Source organism: Leptodactylus fuscus, chromosome 5 (genome assembly GCF_031893055.1).
Source record: "Leptodactylus fuscus isolate aLepFus1 chromosome 5, aLepFus1.hap2, whole genome shotgun sequence".
In the NCBI taxonomy this organism is placed as follows: Eukaryota; Metazoa; Chordata; class Amphibia; order Anura; family Leptodactylidae; genus Leptodactylus; species Leptodactylus fuscus.
Genome location: NC_134269.1, coordinates 44660056 through 44683756, shown reverse-complemented (window position 1 = coordinate 44683756; position 23701 = coordinate 44660056). Strand labels below are relative to the sequence as shown.

Sequence of the window (23701 nt, the reverse complement as noted above, 5' to 3'; positions counted from 1 at the left end):
TTTCAGCCATTTAAATCCAGTACTTATGTGTATGACTTAGGAACAGCACTTACACAGGGTTCACACCAGCGTCTGGACTCAGCATGGCAGGTTTCCGTCTTCTGCATGCAAAAGACGGAAACCTGACAACTGAGTCCAGCCGTGTGCGCCGGTGAGCTTTTTGACCTCTCTGCGGTGAAACAGTTTTTTTTTTTAAACCAGAGTACTGCATGTCCGACTGTGTCCGGTTTAAAAAACGGTTTCGCCACGGAGAGCATAAAACGCTCACCGGTGCTCACGGCCGGAGGCTTTTCAAACCCATTCAAATGAATGTGATTGAAAGATGCCGGCAGGTTTTCGTCTCCTGTCCAGTTTTGTGCAGGAAATTGAAACCTGCAGAATGGAGACCCGGGCGCAGATGTGAACGAGCCCTTAGAAGTTAATGTTCAATTAGATTAGAGATAAAGCATGGTGGACATGCCAGCTCATTGCATAAGATTATTATTACTCCATACCATGTGTTCTACACATTGCATTGATCAGACTTTTATTTTTCACTTAATAAAACAGAACACAAGTTTACTTCCTCCCAGAGAATCGACGCGCTCATCTTTATCGTAGCAAATTTAAAAAAATAGATTTTCGTTGAGAAGTAAAACTTGTTCCAAAAATTCTGAATATTAGACTTGTATTCAATACAATGTCCGTTCATCACATCTAATGCATATAAAAAAAACTAAAAGTAAAAAGACTGAAGTGGCAGAGCGAGAAGAGTAAACCCCCAATGTCTTTCTATGTAACTCTCGGGCCTTTAATTTCATTTACGGTTTGCCTTATTTTCCCCCCTACCCCCCAGGATCTATTGCAAGATCCACTTAAAAGCAGTTATCTATCATAACGTGAAGGAAAAAAAAAACGTGAAAAATATCAGTTTGTCCTACATGAAGCCTTCAACAGAATATAAACTGTACACAGAGCAAGAGGATAAGAACGCAGAGGTGAATACAGTGATATAGAAAGGCCACGTCCATTGGTTCACTTGACGCAACAGACTTCAAAAAAAATTTAAAAAACAAAATATATATAGTGGAGATTAAAGATTTCCTCACCCCCCCTAGTAGAAAACCGGCAGACGTGAAGAAGACTGAAGCGTCTAAATGCACATCATGTGGAGTGGTCCTTTAAAGCATCTCTATAAAAGTTCATACAAAAATAATGCAAGGCAATCTCTATGTAAAAGACGACTTCCAGTGGCGACCTCCTTGGGGGGGATTCAGTGGTCATCGGTTTCCTTCAGGTAGCTAATGGTTAAATGACAAAGGCTTGCGGCTGGTATGTGCTGTGCTCACAGGAAGAAGAAACCCCCTCTCTCCGCTTATCTGTCTTTGGACCCCAGTTTCTCAATCAGTTCCTGAAGAGGAGCCAGCTCTCGGCGGTCAATCAGGTTGAATTCCTGCAGAAAAGGGACAAGATGTAAAAAGTTATATATTTAATAATCCACTAACCTGACACCGCTTTATCTGGCATGGGACCCAGTCTCATATATCCATCAGGAATCCCGAGTTACCATATATACACATGAGTATAAGCTCACCTGAATATAAGCCGAGGCCCCTAATTTTACCACAAAAAACTGGGAAAACTTATTGACTCGAGTATAAGTCGAGGGGGTAATGCAGTAGCTACTGGAAAATTTCAAAAATTAAAATGGTGGGAGTTTTTGGGTGCAGTGTTGGGTGCTGGGTGCTGGGGAGGGGGTGTTTTGGTTGTCTGTCTGCCCCTTCCCTGAGGACTGGTTTTTTTTCCCCCCACTTGGAATTCAGCCTGGCTGTGAATATAGGGTATCTGCAGGGCTCCTATTAACCCCTTCCCGACAGAACAGGAGCACTGCAGATACCCTATATTCAGTAGACCGGGCACTGTCAGACACAGGGATACCTAATGTGTATAATGTGTTTCACAGTCATTTTCTACTTTTATATATATTCTAGGGAAAGGAGGGATTTAGAGCTTTTATTTACTTTATTTCTTAATATTTTTTTTTTTTAAAGCTTTTTTTTTTTTTTTCACTATTTTATGGGAGATTCTATACATTACTATTGCGGCTGGTCATTGCCGTTTGAGCGCTGGGGCCCACCCCCATTGCTGCTAGAGAATTCATTTGCATACCAATAAAAAACGGCATTTCTACGGAACGGCGGGCTGGAGGTAACTGAGCAAGGTAGGGGACGAATAGCTTTTCTTAAGGCTATTCCAACTTGGTAAATAAAAAAAAAAAAAATGTTGGTTTAGTGGTCGAATCCCTTTAAACAGAACCTTTCATGTCCTCCTGCACATGCAGTTTTATATATCGCTAGAAAGCAGACAGTGAGCTGAATTCAGAGCACTGTCGGCTTTCCAGTTATGTGCTCCACGGCTGGAGATATCAGTGCCGATCTCTGCCCACTGTCAGAAGGGTGGTCCTGACGGTCCCACCCCCTGACAGTACTCATCCATAGACTTGTACTGGGGAGGGAATAGCGGTCCTCACAGCTCAGTGTCATCACTGGGTGGTAAGGAATAACCCATCTGACAGTATAGAGCTATGGACGAGCCCGTCAGGAACAACTTTCTGACAGTGGGCATAAATCCAACAGCACCAATATCTCCAGCCCCAGGGCACATAACAAGAAAGCTGTAAGTGCACTGAATTCAGCGCACTGTTGGCTTTCTAGCAGTATATAAAACCACATGTGCCTGAGGACTCTTTAATTTCTCCTCTGGTAGTAATGGAGGGAAACTGAAGAGTTACACCACTCAAAAGGTAGAACTGTAAGAAAGTGGAGTGCAGAATTATCATTCACTGGCAACTATCTTTCCCATTGGGGGAGAAAAAAAATTATTTCACCCCAAACGTCACAGTAAGTCAACCATGTATTTCACTAGCCACAGGGTCTAAAGTACCAGGGCAAGGGTTGGGATGTTCCTCCTCATAGTGTACAATTCCAAGTACTCTGGCACCATGGTGCTTTGGATAGTGCAGGATTTTATGTAGAGCCATGACACAAAATAATTTTAGTTTTTTTTACATAATACAATACAAAGAGGCTGAAATATTCACATACCAGTCACAAAGCCCTACCATGTAGTCTGTGCCCTCACCTGTACAAAGAAAATGAAATGCTTAAATGAAGTGTTGAGATGTGCTTCTTCCTGTAGCTGCATAACTGAGTCAAAGTGCTGGTGGTAGATGTGGGCATAGACCCGGAACAGCCGCTTCAGGATGGTCTTCGCCACAGACATGAAGTTCTTGGGAAAAGGGACACCTGAGGAATCGGAAAGAGTCAGTAAAACCACAAGAGTCATATCTGATAGAATTATACACAGGTGGGGAGCCATTTTCCTGAAGTCTGGCAGGATGCCACCTCCATAAAGAAGCAGAGGACGAGAACTAGAGGCATCATGTCCTACAAAGTATTATCAGTCACAGCAAGACATTGTCTGTTCTAGGATATGTCAGACTGATCGCAGGGGTCTCCACACATCAGACTTCTCATAGGGCGCCGATTCCTAAACCTGGAATATTTTATTTCATGCAGATTCGCTTCACACTTTGCAATGCAAAAAGTCCTGCAGTAAGTCCACAAAATAATAGGTCTGATGCTGTGTACTGTGGTTAATGACTGCCATATACATGAGATTACTGCCGCAGATTCAGCGTATTTTGCTCAATGTATACAGAGATTAAAATGGATCGCATATTTCAGCAATGTATAGCCATATACGGAGTATATCAATGCTTTTATGTAGTGTTTAGTGAAGTATTAAATTTTTTTTAATATATATATATATATATATATATATATATATATATATATATATATATATATATATATATATATATATATATATAGTGTGTTATGGGACAGTGCACCATTCTTTTAGCTCACTGTGTCTACTACTGCAGCTCATTCAAGTAAAAGGGTCTGAGCTGCAATACCAGACACAACCCATAAGCAAGTGTGGCGCTGCTCCTTAAGAAAACCCAGAATACTTCAGACACACAATCCGCCATATTAGTGTTTTGTGATCCGCAATACTCCGCCCGATGACACCTCCAGGGACAATGCAGATAGTGAACATTTATCAGTCGCTGAACACGAGGTTATCAGAGAGAAACAACCTTCTGAGCATGGAGATAATGTCACGAACACTGCTCCTCCTGTATGGCGAACTGGCCAAGAATTTCCTTAAAGTGACTTTAGAAAAGTAAAAGTGCCCCCAAGACAGAGACAAATTTACAAGGGGAACCCCGCAGCCGGTCAGGCACTTGTAGTAGAAATTTAGTGTTACAAGTCAGCCAATTCAGATGAAGGTTCAGCCATACAATATGAAGCCGGCTGGATCCTAGCACCTCACCCAGAAACTAAGAAAGCACATAACACACACACAAAAATATATCTTAAATGTAAGGCCTATGGCTGCTGATGGATTATACTATTGATCTGCTCCAATAGTATGTGGGATCATTGTGATAATAATGGTGGGGCTGAGGGGTATTGCAATGCCTGGTACAAGGCTGTGAATAACGCCGGCCATAATGGAGAACATAGTAAAATGGAGGCGGATAATTCATCAGTCTGTACGTAGAGATTAGGCAATGTCTTTAGTTTCTTGTGCACTTTGGTTTGACTCAACTTCCTGCTTAGAAACCGCAAGCACATTACAAATTATCTGTCTCTATAAGCAAACCCGAGATCACTGTACACGGCTGGGGATCTTGTATAACACTGTAGTGCCCCAAATATCAAAATGGCCTCCCCTCAAGCTTTGCTGTGTAGAGTGGGACAGAGAGAGGTTCTCAGGACAAGCACTACTGTAATAATAATAATAAATTTTATTTCTATAGCGCTAACATATTCCGCAGCGTTGTACAATTTGTAGGGTTCAAATACAGACAAAGATACATTACAAAGAAAGTCATTTCACACAATGGGACTGAGGGCCCTGCGTGCAAGAGCTTACAATCTATGAGGTAGAGGGGGTGACACAAGAGGTAGCAGGGGCGGTATTATTTATACAGAGGTCTGACACTTTTGTAATAGAGGTGACTGTCATTACATAAACATACTGTACAGCTAAGGTCCTGTATGCAGCTCCCCTGCAGCTGCCGTAAAGCACATACCCTGCTGCAAACAGACAGGAAGGAAATGCTTGTTCATAATACAAAATCACCCCATTAAGGTTTTCATAAATAAACTGATACAACATAAGTTATTTCTCCCCCCTCCCTGTGCATTAGTGACCTGTAGAAAGTCAGCAGGAGACTCAGGCGGTCTGGTGTCTAACCTCACCCCTGCCATATTTGAAGGAGTGTCAATATAGTGTTGCCAGCACAGGCAGTCTGCAAACCTCACTCTTACCCCATTGCCTTGTGTGTAATATAATGAAGATGGACACTGCACAACTGTGTATAACGCATGCCTGGAAAGGACAAGGCGATGGCTTGGAGGAAGTAGTTGGTGTCTACAGTAGGAAGTCAGTCAAGACCGGAGGAGTTGCCCGCCTGACTTTTTGGTACTACCCACACTCACTGGTACACAGCTGGCACCTTTTCAGGATATCAATCCATCTAAAAATAATAAAACTGTTTCTTGTACAGACATCCCTTTATCTGCAGACTAACCTGGCTTGTTACTACCTGCCTAAGGTGAATGACAAGATGTGAGGAGGTAAGCACTTACATCACCGCCAGGATCCTACACCCAGGTAAACCTTATGAGTCACCCAAGCTGAGTGATGTGAAGGGTCTGGAGGAAACATCTTCAAGGAAAGGTCACTTAAACCATGGACTAGTGAGCATGCTCAGTCACAGGTCTAGAAGGGAGTGTCAATGCTACATCCTGTGTCATCTGCCTTCAGCTTTATACCAGGTGTTACCTGTCATTGTAATCCTGCTTGTGATGACAATGATGACCTAAATGTATGCAGCATATGACAAAGTCATGTCTACAACCTAGGAAGAGTCTATCTGTCCTAGCAGAAGTGGTCAGAGGCAAACAATTACATAGCAAATGGCAGTAACCTTTCTGGGTTGAATAGTATGGACGTAAAACAAAGTGGAGTAAGCTGGTAAATACACTTATCTTGTTCTGCTTCAAGAAATAGGCAGGGAAAAAACAAAAAAAAAACAACTATTTTTCTCTGCCAAGAGCAGGATGCTTCTATTTTCAGAATACTGAAAAAAAGGATCCATTACTAACCCTTCCCTGCTTCAAAAATAAATAAATAATAATTATATATAGATTTTTATAAAAAAAATTTTTATGTGTACTTGGATGGACCAGATTAAATCCACAGCCTGGGTTTTGGAAGACGAGGGACTGCGCTCCACCACGGAATATTTCCAAAATGTAAACGTTTATTTACTATCACACTACGAGTTTCGGGGTGAACGCCCCTTTCTCAACTGTACAAGTAATCAAACAGACAGCGCTCAGACCTCAGTGCACCCCGGAGTATAATAATAGCAGGTTCTATACCTGTCTGTACTCGCCATTAGCATGGACGGGTCAGTGAAAACCACAGAGGACCTCAATTCATGTGCCAGCCGTGCCGCAGGCTGCCCACGACCGTGTACAAGAAGCCTCTAGATCCTCAAATTCATTAAGAAGCTAGTGACTATTCTTGTGAGTAAATATGTAACCATGTATCCAATGATACAAGATCATTAAACAATAATTTTATTTTGAAGTCTCACCTTTTTCCAACTCCACCTAAAACTGGTCCTGCCAAAAATAGAAACTTGACCAAACTGCTGCAAACTAATATACAACAGTCGCCATCCGAAAAAACATAAAAACGAAAAAATTTAAAAAAAAACAACAGGGATGCAAATGGAAATTTTTGGATTTAAAAATAACAAAAACACACAAGGAAACGGCCTCGGAGCTGACAGCAAAATACACAGAAAGTAGTAGCATAGCGGTCTCTGACTACGGACCGTGGTGTAGACAGACAATAAGACATATAGAAGATACTCCACTGCTGGACACTCCTTACAGCTTCTTAATATACCCACATGAACTAGTAAAAACTTCCTCTAGCCACAGCCCAGGACTTGTCAGCTGCCTCCAGCATAGGGTCTACATTTCCCATACATCATTCAGTACCCCACAATCCATACCATCTGCCATATAGCCAGTATACAGCAGCACTTGTAACTTCTATCACATAATGGGGCCAGTAACAGCTGCTATGCCCATCCTGGTGCTGGTGTCTGCTGTCTGGGGCCAGGTGGTGGACACAGCTGTACACTAGCGTGCTACTGCCCAGGGACAGCTTGTGACTTGGTCACGTGGACAAAGGTCACATATGTAAGCGGAAGGCACAAACATGGCGGACGTAAAAGAGGAACCAAAAGAGCTGACATTCTCACTTCTCTAGTTTATTATAGGATACAATATAAGATTTCTGAACACCAGGCATACAGCTACATCTTCCATATACACTTACACCCTCCGAGGCTATCCACATCATACAGGAATCCCCGGAAACTCTGTGTTATCCGCTTTTCCACAGACAGACGGCACTAACCTGTCATTATCTGTAATGCCATACAACAACAATAGGCAAACTTCAACATGTCTGGGGTGTGAGGAAAGTCAAGTAGTAAAGAGAGTGAACTAAACACAACACTTAAGGGGTCCAAAGTCATAAAAATTGTCTTAGAGAAGGGAGTGATAAAATAACAAAAGAACTGATACTTGTGTGTGAAATACTCGGCTGTAGTTACGACGCACTTCCCTACACGTCCTGTGGCAGGCGATATAACATAAAAGTGTCTGTTCTTTAGTTGTTTTATCACATTGCTTTGTTCTAGACAATTTTTTGATCTTAAAAATGGCCGCAGAAAACCCATCAGTTTCAGTGGGACTGACTAACCATCTAACATGTATGGGGGAGATACCAGGACAGCCGGTGCCGCGGCAGGGCCAGATAAAGTGACTCTTATTGCCGCCCAAGTATTTAGCAGCACTAGGCATTTGCCTCCATTGCCCACTTGTGGTAAATGTGTGATCACAACCGGGCCTGATTTATTGTATTTTTCATTCTACTAATTAGGATTTTTTTTGGTGTTTTTGCCCATATATCTCTCCCTACACATACATGCATGTGCCAAACCGAACGTGTGCATGAAGGAAAGAAGGAGGTTGGTAGGTCGGTCTAGTTTTCGGCCAGACCAATCCACTCAGCTTACAGCTATGTAATATATACAGCCCTGTAGTCAGAGCTCTACAACAGAACAGGAGTCAGTCCATACAGATCCTTTCTCACTGAGAATCGGGACTATCGACTTTCAGAACCGCCGAAGTCTCACCAGCCAAACTCCAACAATGACGTTCTTACTAGAACAATATGGAGCTAGATATCACAACAACAAAGTAAATTCTGATATCTAGTCCAAACATTAACACAAGTGCACCCCTCCTAGTACAGAACATTGTCGACAGACCTTGTTGGTAGTACCCTCTAAAGTGGCATGAATCTCTCATGTGCCCATGGCATGTGACGGATCACAGTAGTAACACATTTGCAGATCTGAAGACCTAGAAATCTGTTCACACTGAGCTTTTATACACATACTAGGAAAATGAGGGAGTGTTCACCGTGAATGTTTGAACTGCACATATATCTGTTATAGAGCACACATGGAAGTCAGGAGCACAACATAAAGAGTACAGTACAATAAACTAATAAGTAACAAAAGCAAGTGACAATAACAGAGCAGAGGAGGCACCTGGGCACTGTGACCGCCTGGCATCAGTCACATAAACAGTCGTAAAATATAGATAAGTCACCATAACACATCTATACATCTTCCATTGGAAGAGGAAGCTGTCAGTTTTAATGTATAGTAAAACACCATGCAAAAAAAATTAGCTTTAACCCCCTAAGGTCTTAGTCACAAGACAGTGTGAACTGAAGATACGTTTCGAAAGGGTAGATCAAGACTTTTACACTGATGATCTATCTATAAAACAAGTATCAATAAGAGACCAATGGAGCCCAACTCCAATGAATGAAGGGGCCAGTGTTTGGCAAGTACAGCGACATCATGTTAATAACCAACATAATGTCAGTCACAGCCTGTAGGTCAGTCCATTTCAAGTGAACTGGACGGAGTTGTAATACTAAGGGCAGCCACTATGCCACGGACAGCGCTGTGCCAGGTACAAGGAAGAAAATGCATCTCCCCCTTCATGCATTTTATCAATGGTCACTCCTCACTCAGCAGCTCCACCAACCTGCTGACTAGTACGGTATAGTCAAAGAAACCTTTTAAAGAGACTTGCAAGGAGAAGAATTCAAGCTAACGGAGTGCAAACGTAAGGTGGACACCAGCATGCTCTGGTGCCTCAACGCGGTCCGTTCCTTCTGCTGGGCTGTATTCCTGAAAATTAAACTCCTCCATGCTTAGGGCATCCCATATCTCTTCCGCTGGAGACACTGATTGGGCTCAGCAGTCACATGACCACTGAGGCCAATCGGCGGCGTCAGGAAGTGACCCCAGGACGTCACAAGTAGGGATTGGTCTCATACAGCAGACAACAATGGAGTGGCAGGATCGAACGGCACTGGGAGGAATTAGAGCAAGGAGTGTACAACATATACATATATATACACACACACACACATATATATATATATATATATATATTATATATATTTATTTTTTTATTATTATTTTTACCTCCCCCAGTCAATTTAAAATCTAAAACGTTTGCCAGGTGAACCCCTTTAAAGCAACTATTCACTGAGTGTATAAAACATCATGATACGTTCCTAAATGTAAACTACAGCCATTATCTAAACTGGCACGTAATGCTTTTTCTTTTTTGAGAACTGCAGATTGACTTACCTATCTTAGAAGGGAACAGAGTCTCATCATCAAGCTGGTCTTGGACCCAGGTCATCAGATAGTCAATATACTTGGGAGCAGAACACTTGATGGGCTTTTTTATGTTTGTGCCATCTGCCCAGTGATATTCATACCTGGAAGACACAGAAAATAAGAATTAGAGTGAAGAATTAGAGACTAAGGACGGTCTGTTCATAGAAACCATTAAAAGCACAAGGTGTTCACAGTGAGTGCACGGAAGGAGGGGCCGGTGAATGGAGAGGGAAGGACCCCACACAGCTTTCCCAGCTTCTGCACTGCACAGAAGTCTCACACAGGTCAAAGGGAATATCTCTATTTCTGGCTAGTTGCTTGTGTTATTGCCGATAGCATGTTAGTCACAGACTACCGTATAAGCAGCTTTCCTTGTTGTGTTCAGGTTTCTCTTTTCCTGGGTCAGAAATCAGATTTTCAGATGTGTAATAACCTGGATTTGCAGTCTAGCATCTCTGTATCTTCTATATTATGGTTACTTGGGCTTTTTCTTGCTCTTTTACAGTTACTCCTGGCAGAATTACATGTAAAGAAACCAGTTACTACCAGTAGTAGTAGTAATGGATAGGGGAGGGGGGGGCAGGCTGCTCCTTACTGTACAAGTCACCAGCCTTAAACAGAAATGGAAAATACGCTGCAGCCATAATGAGGGACTATTAGAAGCTGAAAAACCGATAGGACATCATGTATGAAGGCTTATATATAGCCAGACAGCTCAGAAAGACCCTGCACATATACTAACTCATGTACGCTATCATTTATGTAGCATCTTTTTATTTGAACTTTGTTTTATATTCCTCAGTTATTCCTCCTAGAAATGAAACTGACAAATAGATGTTCCCTATTGAGGAGGCGTCCCTACAACATCTGACAAATTTCCAATCGGTGCTGATAACATCAGGCTATTTCAGGACTCGTCCCTTTGGAAGGAGATAGGTAACGTCACAGTACTGTGGACATCTCTGAATACTACACTAAGATAAGCAAAGTACTGTTCCCTTCTTTACAATTGGGTTCCCTTGTAGAATGAGGTATGTATATATTGTTTATTCATAGACGCCACATGGATGCACACCAGTCCAGCGTATACATATGGACATGCATTAAACATTGCCGCTATCTACTCATTTCTATCATTCCATCTAAATACGGTGATCTCATGTAGCCTGGAGGAAGTAACTGAGATGACTCATCCATAATCATTTCTAGAATACATCATATGAACCGTACGGGAAAACTTGCAAAAATTCTCCACTTAACCTCTCCTTGGCCATAGAGGAAAAAAAATAAAGAAGTGGTTATTCATTTTGTATGGTGAACTGCATAAAGAGAAAAAACAAAACAGATTGCCGTTACTTGTTCAGTGAAGGAATGGGGTGGTGGCAGGGCAATGCGTGCTCAAAACACGGGTAAAACACAGGATTAGTGGGGGGGGGGGACTTTTCTTGCACCATTCTTTTATCAAGTTATCCCTGTGACTAAGTGGGATGTACCTGGGTCCTGCCGACATCACTGAGCAGCTGGTCTCTGTGCAGAATTCTGTGATGGTCCCATACAGCATGTTAATCTGATTGAAGAAATCCACAGCTGAAAAGAAAAATAGATTACTTAAGACATCAATCCTCATCTTGTAAATTCTCCAGTAAAATAATGAGAGGCATCAAGGCAGGCATGCACCCGGCCACCTTCAGGGTCTACTCACATGGCACCTTCAGGATGAATTTGAGGTAAACGTCTAGAGACGTTTATATATATCGTACATACCCTGTTTCCCCGAAAAAAAGTCATCCCCCAAAAGACATAGCAGAGGAGGATTTGTTGAATTGCCTGATATAAGGCACCCCCCGAAAGTAAGACATCCCCCTATAATAATAATCTGTCTGCACAAAGATTGTATTGTATTGTAGTGTAGTCTTTTCGCAGCAAGCACATCTCAGTGTAGTGCAGTGGTGGCAGTCGCACACAGAAATAAAATAAGACATCCCCTGAAAATAAGACATAGCATATCTAACAATCGCCCATCATTAGCTTGGATGTAATTTGCAGGGTACAGGTACTGGATTACGAAACCCGCACTGGGCCTATGCCAAGAGAGTTTGACTAAGCCATACACATCAGATAGAAGCAGGCTCTGGTGAACTATCATATCACAGCTGTAGCACTATTATTTATATATATATATATATATATATATATATATATATATACACATATACACACACACACACATACACACACACTATTTAGTCCCTATAACCATTACTGTCACACTACTGTTATAGTCTCAGTCCCACATTCCACTTAAAATCGGCAGAGAGACAAGTCCTGCAAGGAGGACTAGTCTCTCCATAGTTTTTGGCGGAAACCTATTATGGTCTATGGGGATCGTGGATTTCTGCATGTAATTGCTTTTTAAGTGAAAAGGGTTTATGTCTTTTGGGTCCCCAAGTGAAGCTGAAGTATGGAAAGCTGAATGCTAGTGTGAAGCTAGCGTATCTGGTCATACATGTTCAATGACAGCAGGCGGTCTGGTTCATGCCTAGAGTAACAAACCCCCTAAAAGGGTAGGCTCACACCACCTTTATTTAATGTCCGTTGCCGTCTTCCTATGATGGAGGAGATTTTAGACCGAGCCCTCTCCATCATACATGCAGGAATTTTCCTTCTATTAAAAAAAAACGTATACCTGATGGAAAAAAGGGTCAGTCGTATTTCACATTATAGTGGAACAGATGTGATAGTGGGGGCTCCGTCTGTATCCATTACCCTACAACTGTTAAAGTCCGTTGCTGACACCCTATGACTGGTGACGTCACAGACTAACAAGAGAAGTGTGAACATTACCTTATATTCACGTTACTCAAAGCACAAGGCAACATTTCTAACAGGCCAGAAAACAAACCAGAAAAGTTTCTCTGCAGCATCTTGTCCATTTCGTGTGACTGGTATGGCGGCTCAGCCCCACTCACATGACTGTCTGGTAGTTCAAGCTCAGACTATGAACAACAGTGATGGGATTTCTGCAAGAAGACTGGAGATGTGTTTTTGTAACCTAGGGCCACAGGGGAAGTGTGACTCCCAGACGCACATATGATGTCTTTAGATTTGTTGAGAGGAGATGAAGTTGCCCAAAGTCTGCAAGTCAATACTGTTGTGTAACAGAAGGTCCTGTTCCTGCAGGGCTGGTTTACTTCCTATACCTAAAGTTGCCATACAGTCAGAGGAACACTGCACCCAAAAACATAAGTATGACTGAAGCCTTCACTGGGTAAAGGGAACATTAATCTTATAAAAGCGTGCTTATTGCTAGGATATGCCATGACTTTATGAACGGCATCCAAGATTTCTCTGGTCCTGAGAACAGCACTAATCCAGCATATGGTCCCTTCAGAGTTTCCTTGGTCAGTGCTGACCCACTGAGCAAGAATTACACCACAGACCCTTAAGTGTATGGCTATGTTCTGCATTTCCCTGCGGCTTTGGCCACAACTGCTATTGAGTGACAAAAAGATCTCTGGGTTGCCTTGTGACTCCTACACAAACGTGCTGCAACTTCTATATGCAAAAAAAAGTTGAGGAACGTTTGACAAGGAGGTTGAACATTAGGGGCTGCAATACGACTCCATTGAGTAACATTAGTGAAGGAGTAACAGGGCGAGCCAGCGATCTTGGGTCCACGACAGGAGTCATCGCCAAAGCTGCTATGTAGCTGTAGCCCCAGCGCTGCAGTCCTTCTACTCTCAGGACTGGCAAGAATCTCAGATCAGCCCCCTACCAACAGGGTACATCTCGGTCACCACTTTATGAGGAACATCAATGGGAGTAAAGAAAATTAAAAACAAGAGTCCTGACAGATGCAAATGGTGCACTGGGACTACAGGCCCCAGACTGTCATTTCTAGACTACAGCAGGGAACCTGGACAGAACAGAACACCCCAATAATGAGCTCATGCTACCCCACCAGAAACATCAGAGGCGGCATATGAACAGCATTAGGCGTCACCCTGGTTTTTGGCATACCAATGCATATTGGCTACAACTACACTGCTCCTCCAGATAGGGAGAAAAAAGAAGAAAAAAAAAACAAAAACAGTTTTTTCTGGTAGTATTTGTGTCATAAATTTTGTATATTTTATTATTAATTATATTATATATTACTAAATTTTGTATACTTTATTAACAAATTTTGGATCCTTTCTGTGAAATCCTGCATTTTCCACTCTTTCCCTTGTTTGTGTATTGAGAGCTGTTTCTGCCTCTCCCTGAATGTTACTAAGTATACAGGTTCAGGGCTGGGGAACATGTAGGAGATTTGTGACTGGGATTTCTATATCATATTATACAGATGCCTATAACTATTCTAATCCGGATAATATTTTCAACCAGTGATCTCTCTGGAAATAATTTGGATAGAAGTTCACTTTGTATCATATGAAAGAAAAGATTCTCCTCTTTCACATGACACCAAAAGCAAAATGTGTATGTTTCATAAGTTCTATGACCCTCCCCCCCCCTCATTTCATCTACATGTTCCCCAGCCCTGTATTCCACAGTAACATTCGGTGACAGGCAGAAACAGATCTCAATACAGAAGCAAGGGAAGGAGAGAAAAGTGCAGAATTTCACAGAAAGGATCCAAAATTTGTTAAGAAAGTAGATTACAAAATTTATTAATGACAAAGATTGACAGAAAATCAAAAGTTGTCAAACCTGCAATGGTAAACTATATCATGTGCAATTTATGAACGCAATGCTGCTGTCTGTATAACAAATAGGAATGCGAAAAGTCCAAGGGCTGTATCTACTCCGAGGCTGCAGGAAATCAAAGGGGAAAAGGAAATCTCTGTGGATCTTAGGAAATTGTACATTGGGCCATTACCCACTGTCAGACAAGGAGACTCCAAGCAGAGTGTTTTATGTCAAGACATTAAGACTGTACGGTGGTGACACAAAACCTACTGTGTGTTGCCAACCCTGGGCATTACATGACTAGTAACTAATCCTTTATTCTGGTTGAAAGACCCAGTCAGTCATGAAGAGGTTAAGTGACAAGGACAGCAGGGCAGATACGCAGCGCACAGTGACATTTACAGGACTTTTCAAAAGGAAATAACAAAAGGACAATGTCAGTGATAAATGGTTTGGGTGTCGGTGGGAATTCAGGAGATATTTTTAGCAAAGATTTTGACTATTCTAATACAGGGTTGTCCTCCGAAGATGCAGGTTATAGGTCCATATGCCACTACAGGACACATCTATATCATATGGGAAGGTTGGGAGGGGGGTTCCCTTTTGACAAGGTCTATTAAAGAGAACAGAACATGGTGTAGAGGGATCGCTGCCCAAATACCGCTCTCCTTTCCTGCCATTAAGCTATCAGCAGCCATATTATTGCAGAGTCAGGGAAGCAATAGACGATCCATTCAGTTACACTATTTTGATGGAAAACTATTGCCGTAAGCAACGATATTCTTCTTGTCACATGTGTTGCAATTGTCCATGGAGGATCCAAGTGAAGACGCTGATGCAGTGTAGAAACGGTGTCATAATTCATTATATACACACCTATATATAATTCATATATACAACACAGACTAATTATACAACTGTGTGCACAAAACCTTAGACTATAGGATGGGAACATTAAAGAAACAAGATGGTAAAGTGTACCTCCAGCTTTGTAATATAGGTTATTCATTGTTTTCCTTCACCTCTTATTGCTTCCGTTAGTGTCTCTGTATTCAGCCTCACCCATACTGTAGAGGGCTATAGAAAAGGAAGAGGTGGAGTAGGAAGCTGATGCCTGCTGGTTGATTTGTTGGCTCATTCTGTGCACTAATAGCCTCTTATCTACAACCTAGCACATTAAAGAGTACAGTGTAGCAACAGCAATTTGAGAGTCTTTTTTTAACTGCTTCACTCTATCCCACCTATCAGACTAATGTAATGTAGAAAGAACCTGCCTGAAAAGAGGACAAAATATTTATTTAATAAGAGATGAAAAGGATTTTTATTTTAACTTGAACTATTCATTTATGAAAAGTTGTTTAGAAATGAAGGTATGGTTTAACGGCTATGGCCACAAGCGATGATGCTGAGATGTGAGGAACACCCCCACCCAGTACTAGTCTATGGAACGACTTTCTGAAGGTGGGCAGAGACTGGTGCTGAAACTAATGGCAGGGGGGCATATATCGGGAAAGCCGACAGTGCACTGAATTCAGCACACTGTCAGCTTTCTAACGGTATATAAAACCGCATGTGCAGGAGGACATGAAAGGTCTTCTTCACATGGAAGATATCAACCAGCAAGCATATGTAAATAACAGAAATGAGCGCTGGTCGACTTGTTATACATTTTAAGCACTTTATGGGTTGGAAGTCTGCCTGTGTGAAAGGATCCTTAGGTAGGGTTCACACTACCGTTGGGTGTCCACTCAGAAGGTGTCTGTTTAAAAAGAAAAAACCCAGACACCTATCATAACAGACACAAACGAACAATAACTAATGGCCATCAGTGACTGTCCGTTATATGTCCGGTGCCCATAGACCTCAATGTTAAAAAATAACGGATACTCGCTGTCCTGCATGTAGGATTTTTTGGTCCGCTTGAAAAAATGAACATGGTTGTAAACGGACAAGATAAAATCCCATTGAAATGAGTGGAAATTGCAAACGGAGCAGCTAGTGACCGTTGCTAAATTCTTGTACGGACAATAGCCATGGACACTGCTGAGCAGACACTAACGGTAGTGTGAGCGCCCCCTTACTCACATAGACAAATATCTCTAACTTCCAGAGATCAGATAGTCATTGGTATTTCTGCCCAAATTTTTTATCTGAATCAAAAATCAGCTAAAAGTCTTGAACCACCACCAAGAAGACGGACAATTACAAGCCACACTCCACATCTGTTCCCCCATGATACTCATGTGACACAGCAGCCTAGCACATCCTGAGTAAGAAAACAGATTTTTACATGCAACCGACTTGTGGAGGAGTTCCCATTTCTGTGAATTGAGAAGCAACTTCAGCACATTCTGAAGAGGGGCCGATGACCTGAGATATGCACTAGAACACTTGCATAATAGCAACACTGAGAAAATACAAAATAGATGGTCTGCCATTAGATCTTCAGGGGTTAGACTGTAGAGACCCGCGCACCTGGGTCTATGGGTGTGCAGCTCTTTGCATTGTTTTACTGTGCTGCTCACTCACCAGCGGCAGTTATGGGTACTGTAGTGGGGTCATTCATTGCTTTGGGACTTCACTGTCTACTAGGAGCTGTGCCTGGTACTGCAGCTCAGTACTAATCACTAGAATGAGGCTGAGCTGCAGATTCTGTTGTGGCTGTGCCTGGTACTGCAGCTCAGCCTCATTCTAATGACTCAGTCATCAGACCACCCCTTCAGTCAGCTGATTAACTAGGGTACTGGAAGTCAGACCCTCCCTGATATAACATCAATGGCCTTTACAAAGCATCAGAATAAGTTATGGAAAACTCCTTTATGCCAAAACCCCAGGTGGCATCTCGCAGTAAAAAAGCTGGACTCTCCTCTGCGAACTTTCTGTTTCAATTACACCTATTGGGAAAACACCAGCGTTTCCTTAGGCATAATTAACATGCTGCGATTTCCAAAACTGTGGTGATTTTGGAAATCGGGGCGTGTCCACAGTCTGATTTTTGCTAGCATCCCATCCACTTTGCTCTGATAGTAAAACGCTGCAATTTTTTCAGCAACGTAGGGCCCGGCCTTAAAGGGGTTGTCCAGGCTAAGATTTTTTTTTTTTAATTAGACCGAAGGTCCAGCAGTTCTGTTGTAATATTCCGGCGGAAGTCACACCACACGACCGATAAGGCCAATCAGCAGCCTAAGCGGTAGGGAACTGGGACGTACCTTCCCCGGGCTAACAAAATTATTTCAGCCTGGACAACGCCTTTAAGAACATAACAGACCAACAGAGACCCAATATTATAAAGGTATTTTTCCAGGACTTATTAATTGATAACCTACCCTTAAGCTAGGTCCTCAATTGAAAAGCAGTTGTAGTCCAACCAGGACAAACCACCAACTCAGACTTCTCTATATTCCCCACAAACTGACTACTGCCCCAACTCCGTCATAAATAGGGTTGAGCCCATCTTGAGATTTCAGGATCATTTTTAAAATCTGATTTCTGATCATTTTCAATTCAAACCCGATCACAATGCAAGTCAATGGGATTTTTTTAATCGAAGATATGATTATAAAAACTATCCTATTCACTATACTGCATGGAGTCTAAAAATGTCATGCTTTAATTTTTAGATTCCACGCTGTGTAGTGATTAAAAAAAAAAAAATCCTCTGGCTACTTAGTCCCCCCTGGTGTCCACTTACCTGCACAGATTTCTGCCGCTCTCCGCTATTCTCGCTCCTCTTCTCACCTCGTTGCCCCCGCCTCCTAGGTTAGTGTTACAGCCCTGTAACCTTGTGGCTTAGGAGAGTGTGGCCGGGTACAGGGCGGGGAGATGTGAGTGCATCACTCACGTCTCCCCCTCCCAGTACCCGCCCACACTCTAATGCACAAGCCCCACCTTCTTCCTAGGTCTGTAACACTAACCTGGGAGGCGGGGGCAACGAGGCGAGAAAAGGAGCGAGAATAGCGGGGAGCGGCAGAAATCTGTGCAGGTAAGTGCTAACGCTAGTCACTAGCTAACATTGTTAGCTTTTCCTACAATGACTGGCCAGTAGCAAAGCATTGTGGGAAATAACCTCCGACCTTGATTCCACCTAAAAAGATCAGGATCTGAATTCCGATCGCGAAATTTACTCGATCGTCGATCGAAATTCGATCCCAATCGCTCAACCCTAGTCATAAATAACTGATAGCCACAGTCAGTCAGAAGCAGTATAGAACTTCTAATTCATTAAAAATCCAGTGATTGATTCCTCTGAAAGTAGATCTGTAACAAATTATACATTTACATAATATCAATAATTGCATCATATAATTAAAAACTATCATTTTACTTATAAACTGGAGTTGGTAATTTTCTGACTGAAACTGGCCTCACCTCACAATAGGCTGCTATGTATCAGATGCTTCAAATGCCACAGGCAATGTGATGTCACGTTTGTCAGTCATATCGCCGTTTACAGCTCAGTCCCATTCAAGTGAATAGGCTGAGTTGTAATAGTAAGCAACAGCTGCTATACAAATGCTTAGTGCTGTGCTGGGTATGTACAGTTGTTTGCAGGGAGTCCTAATGATTGATCAATTATTCTGTGCCTGAAAGTCCCCTCTAGATAAAAGCCAGGAGTCCTCAAAGTCCCTTAACAAGCTAGAAGACGCCAAGCTATGCCCCAGTTCACAGGTGATGCCGCCTTGCAGACTTCTCAAACACAATTGTGCCAATGTGACTGTAGGGATACTCACTGTTCACAGCAATCCATTCATTGAGATCCTCTCCTTCTGGTAACATGACCGCCTGCCGGAGATTACCGCTGCCCAGTGTGGCCTCCGCATGTTTCAGGAGCTCGTACTGATGCGACCCCTCCGGGATGTTCTTCTTAGGTTTGAAGGTTTTAGAAGATCGACTGCCACTGGTGAACATAACAGAAGCACATATTACTGAGGTGTGTGACAGGTAGCGATATGTTAGATGATGTCATCAGTGAGGCTCCGCCCTTCACTAGAATGAAGGAGGCCGCAGCACACTTCCACCCACTGTATCCTTGCAGCTTTACATTGCAATTCAAACCATCAAGTCAACCGGGGATGAAAGGGCGGTCACATTCATTTCCATTGGCCCATGCACAGCCATAGTGTGTCTGGGCTGTAGTGAAGAACCTCAAAATATGGAGCAGATCCTATACCCGTCTGTAGATGTGTCCTGGTCCATTCATTTCAAAGTATGGGTCAGTGAAAATCATGGATGACATACCAATATGTAGATCATGTGTTTACTGACCTGTACATGGTTATGCTCATGTAGCCTGAGACTATAGCAAGGATATGAAACCAAGGAGGGTCATTGTGTGCCCCTTCCCCATAGCAACTATTATCAGATACCTCACATTGTCACTACAGCACTGTAGGCTGCCATAAATACCCTGGTATTAACACATGGCACCAATACATATCACTAGTACCACAGCCTGGAATATTGTGCCAAGTGTTCTCATATAGGAATACTGTAAGTGACATTGCCAGTCACTAGTACAATAGCTTTTGTTACAGTGCCAGGGAGCTCTCAAGTGGGCATACAGGAAGAGATAAACAGATGGCAGTGATACCCATCACTAGTACAATAGCCTTTGGTGAAGTGCCATGGCATTTCCATGTGGGCATACAGTAAGTGACAAATAGGTGCCACTGATAACCATCACTAGTAACACATCCTGTGATATTGTGCCAAGGTGTTCTCATATAGGATACTACTAGCTGGTACCCGCGACTTCGTCTGCGGTGATTGTAGAAGTGGGTATATACAGGCGTGGGTAAGGTTTTCGTACTGTGTATAAGGTATGGGATATGAAATGTAAGTTTGTATCTTGTTTTTTCTGTAATTCAGAGAATACGTGAGACTTTTGTGTTGGATGTAATTTGTATTTGAGCTGCTATATATACGGTGTTGTGAGAAACTTTACATAGTGACTTTGGGACAGAAGTATTTGAAGTTAACCCTTTCCCGCCGATGGCATTTTTTGATTTTCATTTTTGACTCCCCTCCTTCTAAACCCCATAACTTTTTTATTTCTCCGCTCCCAGAGCCATATGAGGTCTTAATTTTGGCGGGACAAATTTTTCTTCATGATGCCGCCATTATTTATTCTATATAATGTACTGGGAAGCAGGGAAAAAATTCAAAATGGGGTGGATTTCAAGAAAAAATGCATTTCTGCGACTTTCTTACGGGCTTTGGTTTTACGGCGTTCACTGTGCAACCAAAATGACATGTCCCCTGTATTCTGTGTTTCGTTACGATTCCGGGGATACCAAATTTATATGGTTTTAGTTACATTTTGACCCCTTAAAAACAAATCCAAAACTGTTAAAAAAAATTTTTTTGAAAAGTCGCCATATTCCGACAGCCGTAACTTTTTTATACGTCCGTGTACGGGAATGTATAGGGTGTCTTTTTTTGCGGGACTGGGTGTACTTTGTAGTTCTACCATTTTCGGGAAATGTTATTGCTTTGATCACTTTTTACTCAAATTGATCAGAATCAAAACAGTGAAAAAATGGTGGTTTGGCACTTTTGACCATTTTTCCCGCTACGGCGTTTACCGAACAGGAAAAATATTTGTATAGCTTTGTAGAGCGGGCGATTTTGGACGCGGGGATATCTAACATGTATGTGTTTCATAGTTTTTAACTACTTTTATATGTGTTCTAGGGAAAGGGGGGTGATTTGCATTTTTAATCCTTTTTTTTTTTGTTTTTAATATTTTTTTTACTTTTTTTAAACTTTATTTTTTGCATTTATTAGACCGCCTAGGGGTATTGACATGGGTGGGTGGTGTCGCGGATTGTCAGAGCGGTGGGGGTTGGCAAACATGGCTGCTCCGGAGCGTTAAAGAGAACCTCCTGGAGTATCGTTAAGGTGAGGGGCAAAGTGGTAAAGTATATGTATATGTGATTGTGTGGGGTTAGGGGCTAGGCTGCAGAGGGCAATATGAATTTTGTGGCTTGCTATGGTCCAAAGTGTGTGAGATTGCAGAGATGGTGATGTGAGTTTGGGGTTTGTGGGGGTCCTGGGAAAAATGTATGTGCGCTATTGTGACGAAAAGTAGCCTATTGCACAATGGGGTGTATTAACTATGTTTGTGGAAAATTTCAGCCAAATCGGTCAAGCGGGTTTTGCGTGATTGACTAACAAACATCCGAACACACAAACCCACAAACATCCAAACTCACAAACTTTCACATTTATAATATTAATAGGATATATAGGTGACATACAGATGGCAGTGATACCCATCACTAGTACAATAGCCTCTGGTATAGGGCCATGGCATTCCTATGAGGGGCACACTATAGGTGACATACAGATGGCAGTGATACCCATCACTAGTACACTAGCCTCTGGTATAGGGTCATGGCATTCCCATGTGGGCACACTATAGGTGACAGATGGCAGTGATACCCATCACTAGTACACTAGCCTCTGGTACAGGGCCATGGCATTCCCATGTGGGCACACTATAGGTAACATACAGATGGCAGTGATACCCATCACTAGTACACTAGCCTCTGGTACAGGGCCATGGGCATACAATAACTGATATGACAGGTATCAGTAAGCTGTATAATGGGTGAGGGGACATCCATGCTGAACCTCCCACATCGTGCACCTCCGCACTCTGCCCCTCAGTACCCCAGTAACCTCCCCGCCCGAGGATGTGAGAGGAGCCCCATGATGCTGATGCCTACAGGCCTGACAGCCGGGGCCTCCCCTCACTTCCCCTCTGCCCAACTTCTCCTTTCTACGGCTACAATGAAGTCCACCAAGCAGCCCCCCACCCGGTCTCCGGGCGCCCACTACTCACAAGAGGAAGCTCATGTTGCCGGGGAAGGAGACAGCTATCTCCGCCCCTCTCCGCTGCGTCCGCTTCTCACTATCTGACGGGGAAGACACGAACACCGAAGACTCGCAGCCACTTCCGGCCGAGCCCGCCCAGAAAGCAGATCTCGCGGTAAGTGCAGAAGAGTGGGCGCCCGCTCCTCAATAAGCCACGCCCGCAGCACTGGTAGAACACGCCCCCTACGAGTGCTAGAGCAGCGATTGGCTGGACGAGCGACAGACTCTCCAAGTGGGCGGAGCACTGACGGCTGCTGCTATTTATACATGAGCCCCGGCCATAAGTGCTGTGAGGTCACTGCTGCACAGTGTGAATACACCCGAAGAGATGAGAAACTGATTTGTCCTGTTCACACCATTCCTGTTTATTGACTGAGACTGTACAGAGGGGCCGGCACCTACTTCTGTGTGACACTATGTTCACATCTGTGTCTGGGGTGTATTAGAATAGTAGATGCCATCTGTAAGCAGCAGACCACATTGACTATAATGGGATCCATTGAGTGTCCATTCTCTTAAGGGTTTATTCACACCTAGGAATTTGCTGCAGCTTTGGGGGCACGTTTCGCCCCCTGAATCAATGGCAGATTTTTCCCCAAATCTGCCTCCCATTGCTTTCAATGAGAGGCAAAGATTGCAGCAGGAGGCGGAAAAAAATCAGTGTCCTACTCGATCTTGCATCAGATTCTGTAATTCTGGTGCGTCTAATGCCTGAGGCAGAAGGAATTAAGATGTGTAATATAGGAAACATTACCAGGAGGCGCTCTATCCCCAAACAGCATATCTGTGAGGGTCACAGTTGTCAGACCCTTCGTAGGGCAAACCCAGTACCCAGTGTATCTAGCAAAGACTGGGCCCCATAGGAATCTTTTTACTTGGGCACCACCCTCCACACGACATAGTGTCCCCTTTCCTTGCCCCCAAGCAATATAATGCCCTATTTACACACTATAATGTTCAATACCGGCCCGTCCACACAGTATATAATGTCCCATCGTAGCTCCTCTACAACACAGTATAATGTCCCATAGTGACACCTCTGCACAGTATAATGTTCCATAGTGTCCTCTCCACACAGTGTAATGTCCCTCAATGGCCCCTGCACACAGTATAATGTCACATAGTGTCCCCTCCACACACTGCAATGTCATATACTGGCCCCTGCACACAGTATAATGTCCCATAGTGTCCCCTCCACACAGTGCAATGTCCCTCAATGGC

At 43.0% G+C, this 23701-nt stretch overlaps 1 protein-coding gene across 1 annotated transcript; it reads right to left on the bottom strand.

Annotated features, from left to right (window-relative positions):
* Window positions 1–509: 509 nt before the first annotated feature.
* Window positions 510–22567, bottom strand: LOC142202725 (MOB kinase activator 1A). Its single transcript, XM_075273005.1, has 6 exons — window positions 22449–22567; window positions 19333–19499; window positions 11407–11500; window positions 9881–10014; window positions 3121–3284; window positions 510–1432 (listed from the first exon to the last, which is right to left on the bottom strand). Exons 1-6 carry the CDS (start codon window positions 22460–22462, stop codon window positions 1355–1357), a joined length of 651 nt encoding a protein of 216 aa, XP_075129106.1. The 5' UTR covers window positions 22463–22567; the 3' UTR covers window positions 510–1354.
* Between the last annotated feature and the right edge of the window lie 1134 nt (window positions 22568–23701).

Bases quoted from the DNA above. Each gene is read 5' to 3' on its own strand.
- LOC142202725 (XM_075273005.1), bottom strand. The intron at 11,501-19,332 runs GTGAGTATCCCT...TTTTCTTTTCAG, and splicing joins TGAATGGATTGCTGTGAACA to CTGTGGATTTCTTCAATCAG. The intron at 3,285-9,880 runs GTAAGTCAATCT...CCGATTCCTCAG, and splicing joins TCTGTTCCCTTCTAAGATAG to GTGTCCCTTTTCCCAAGAAC.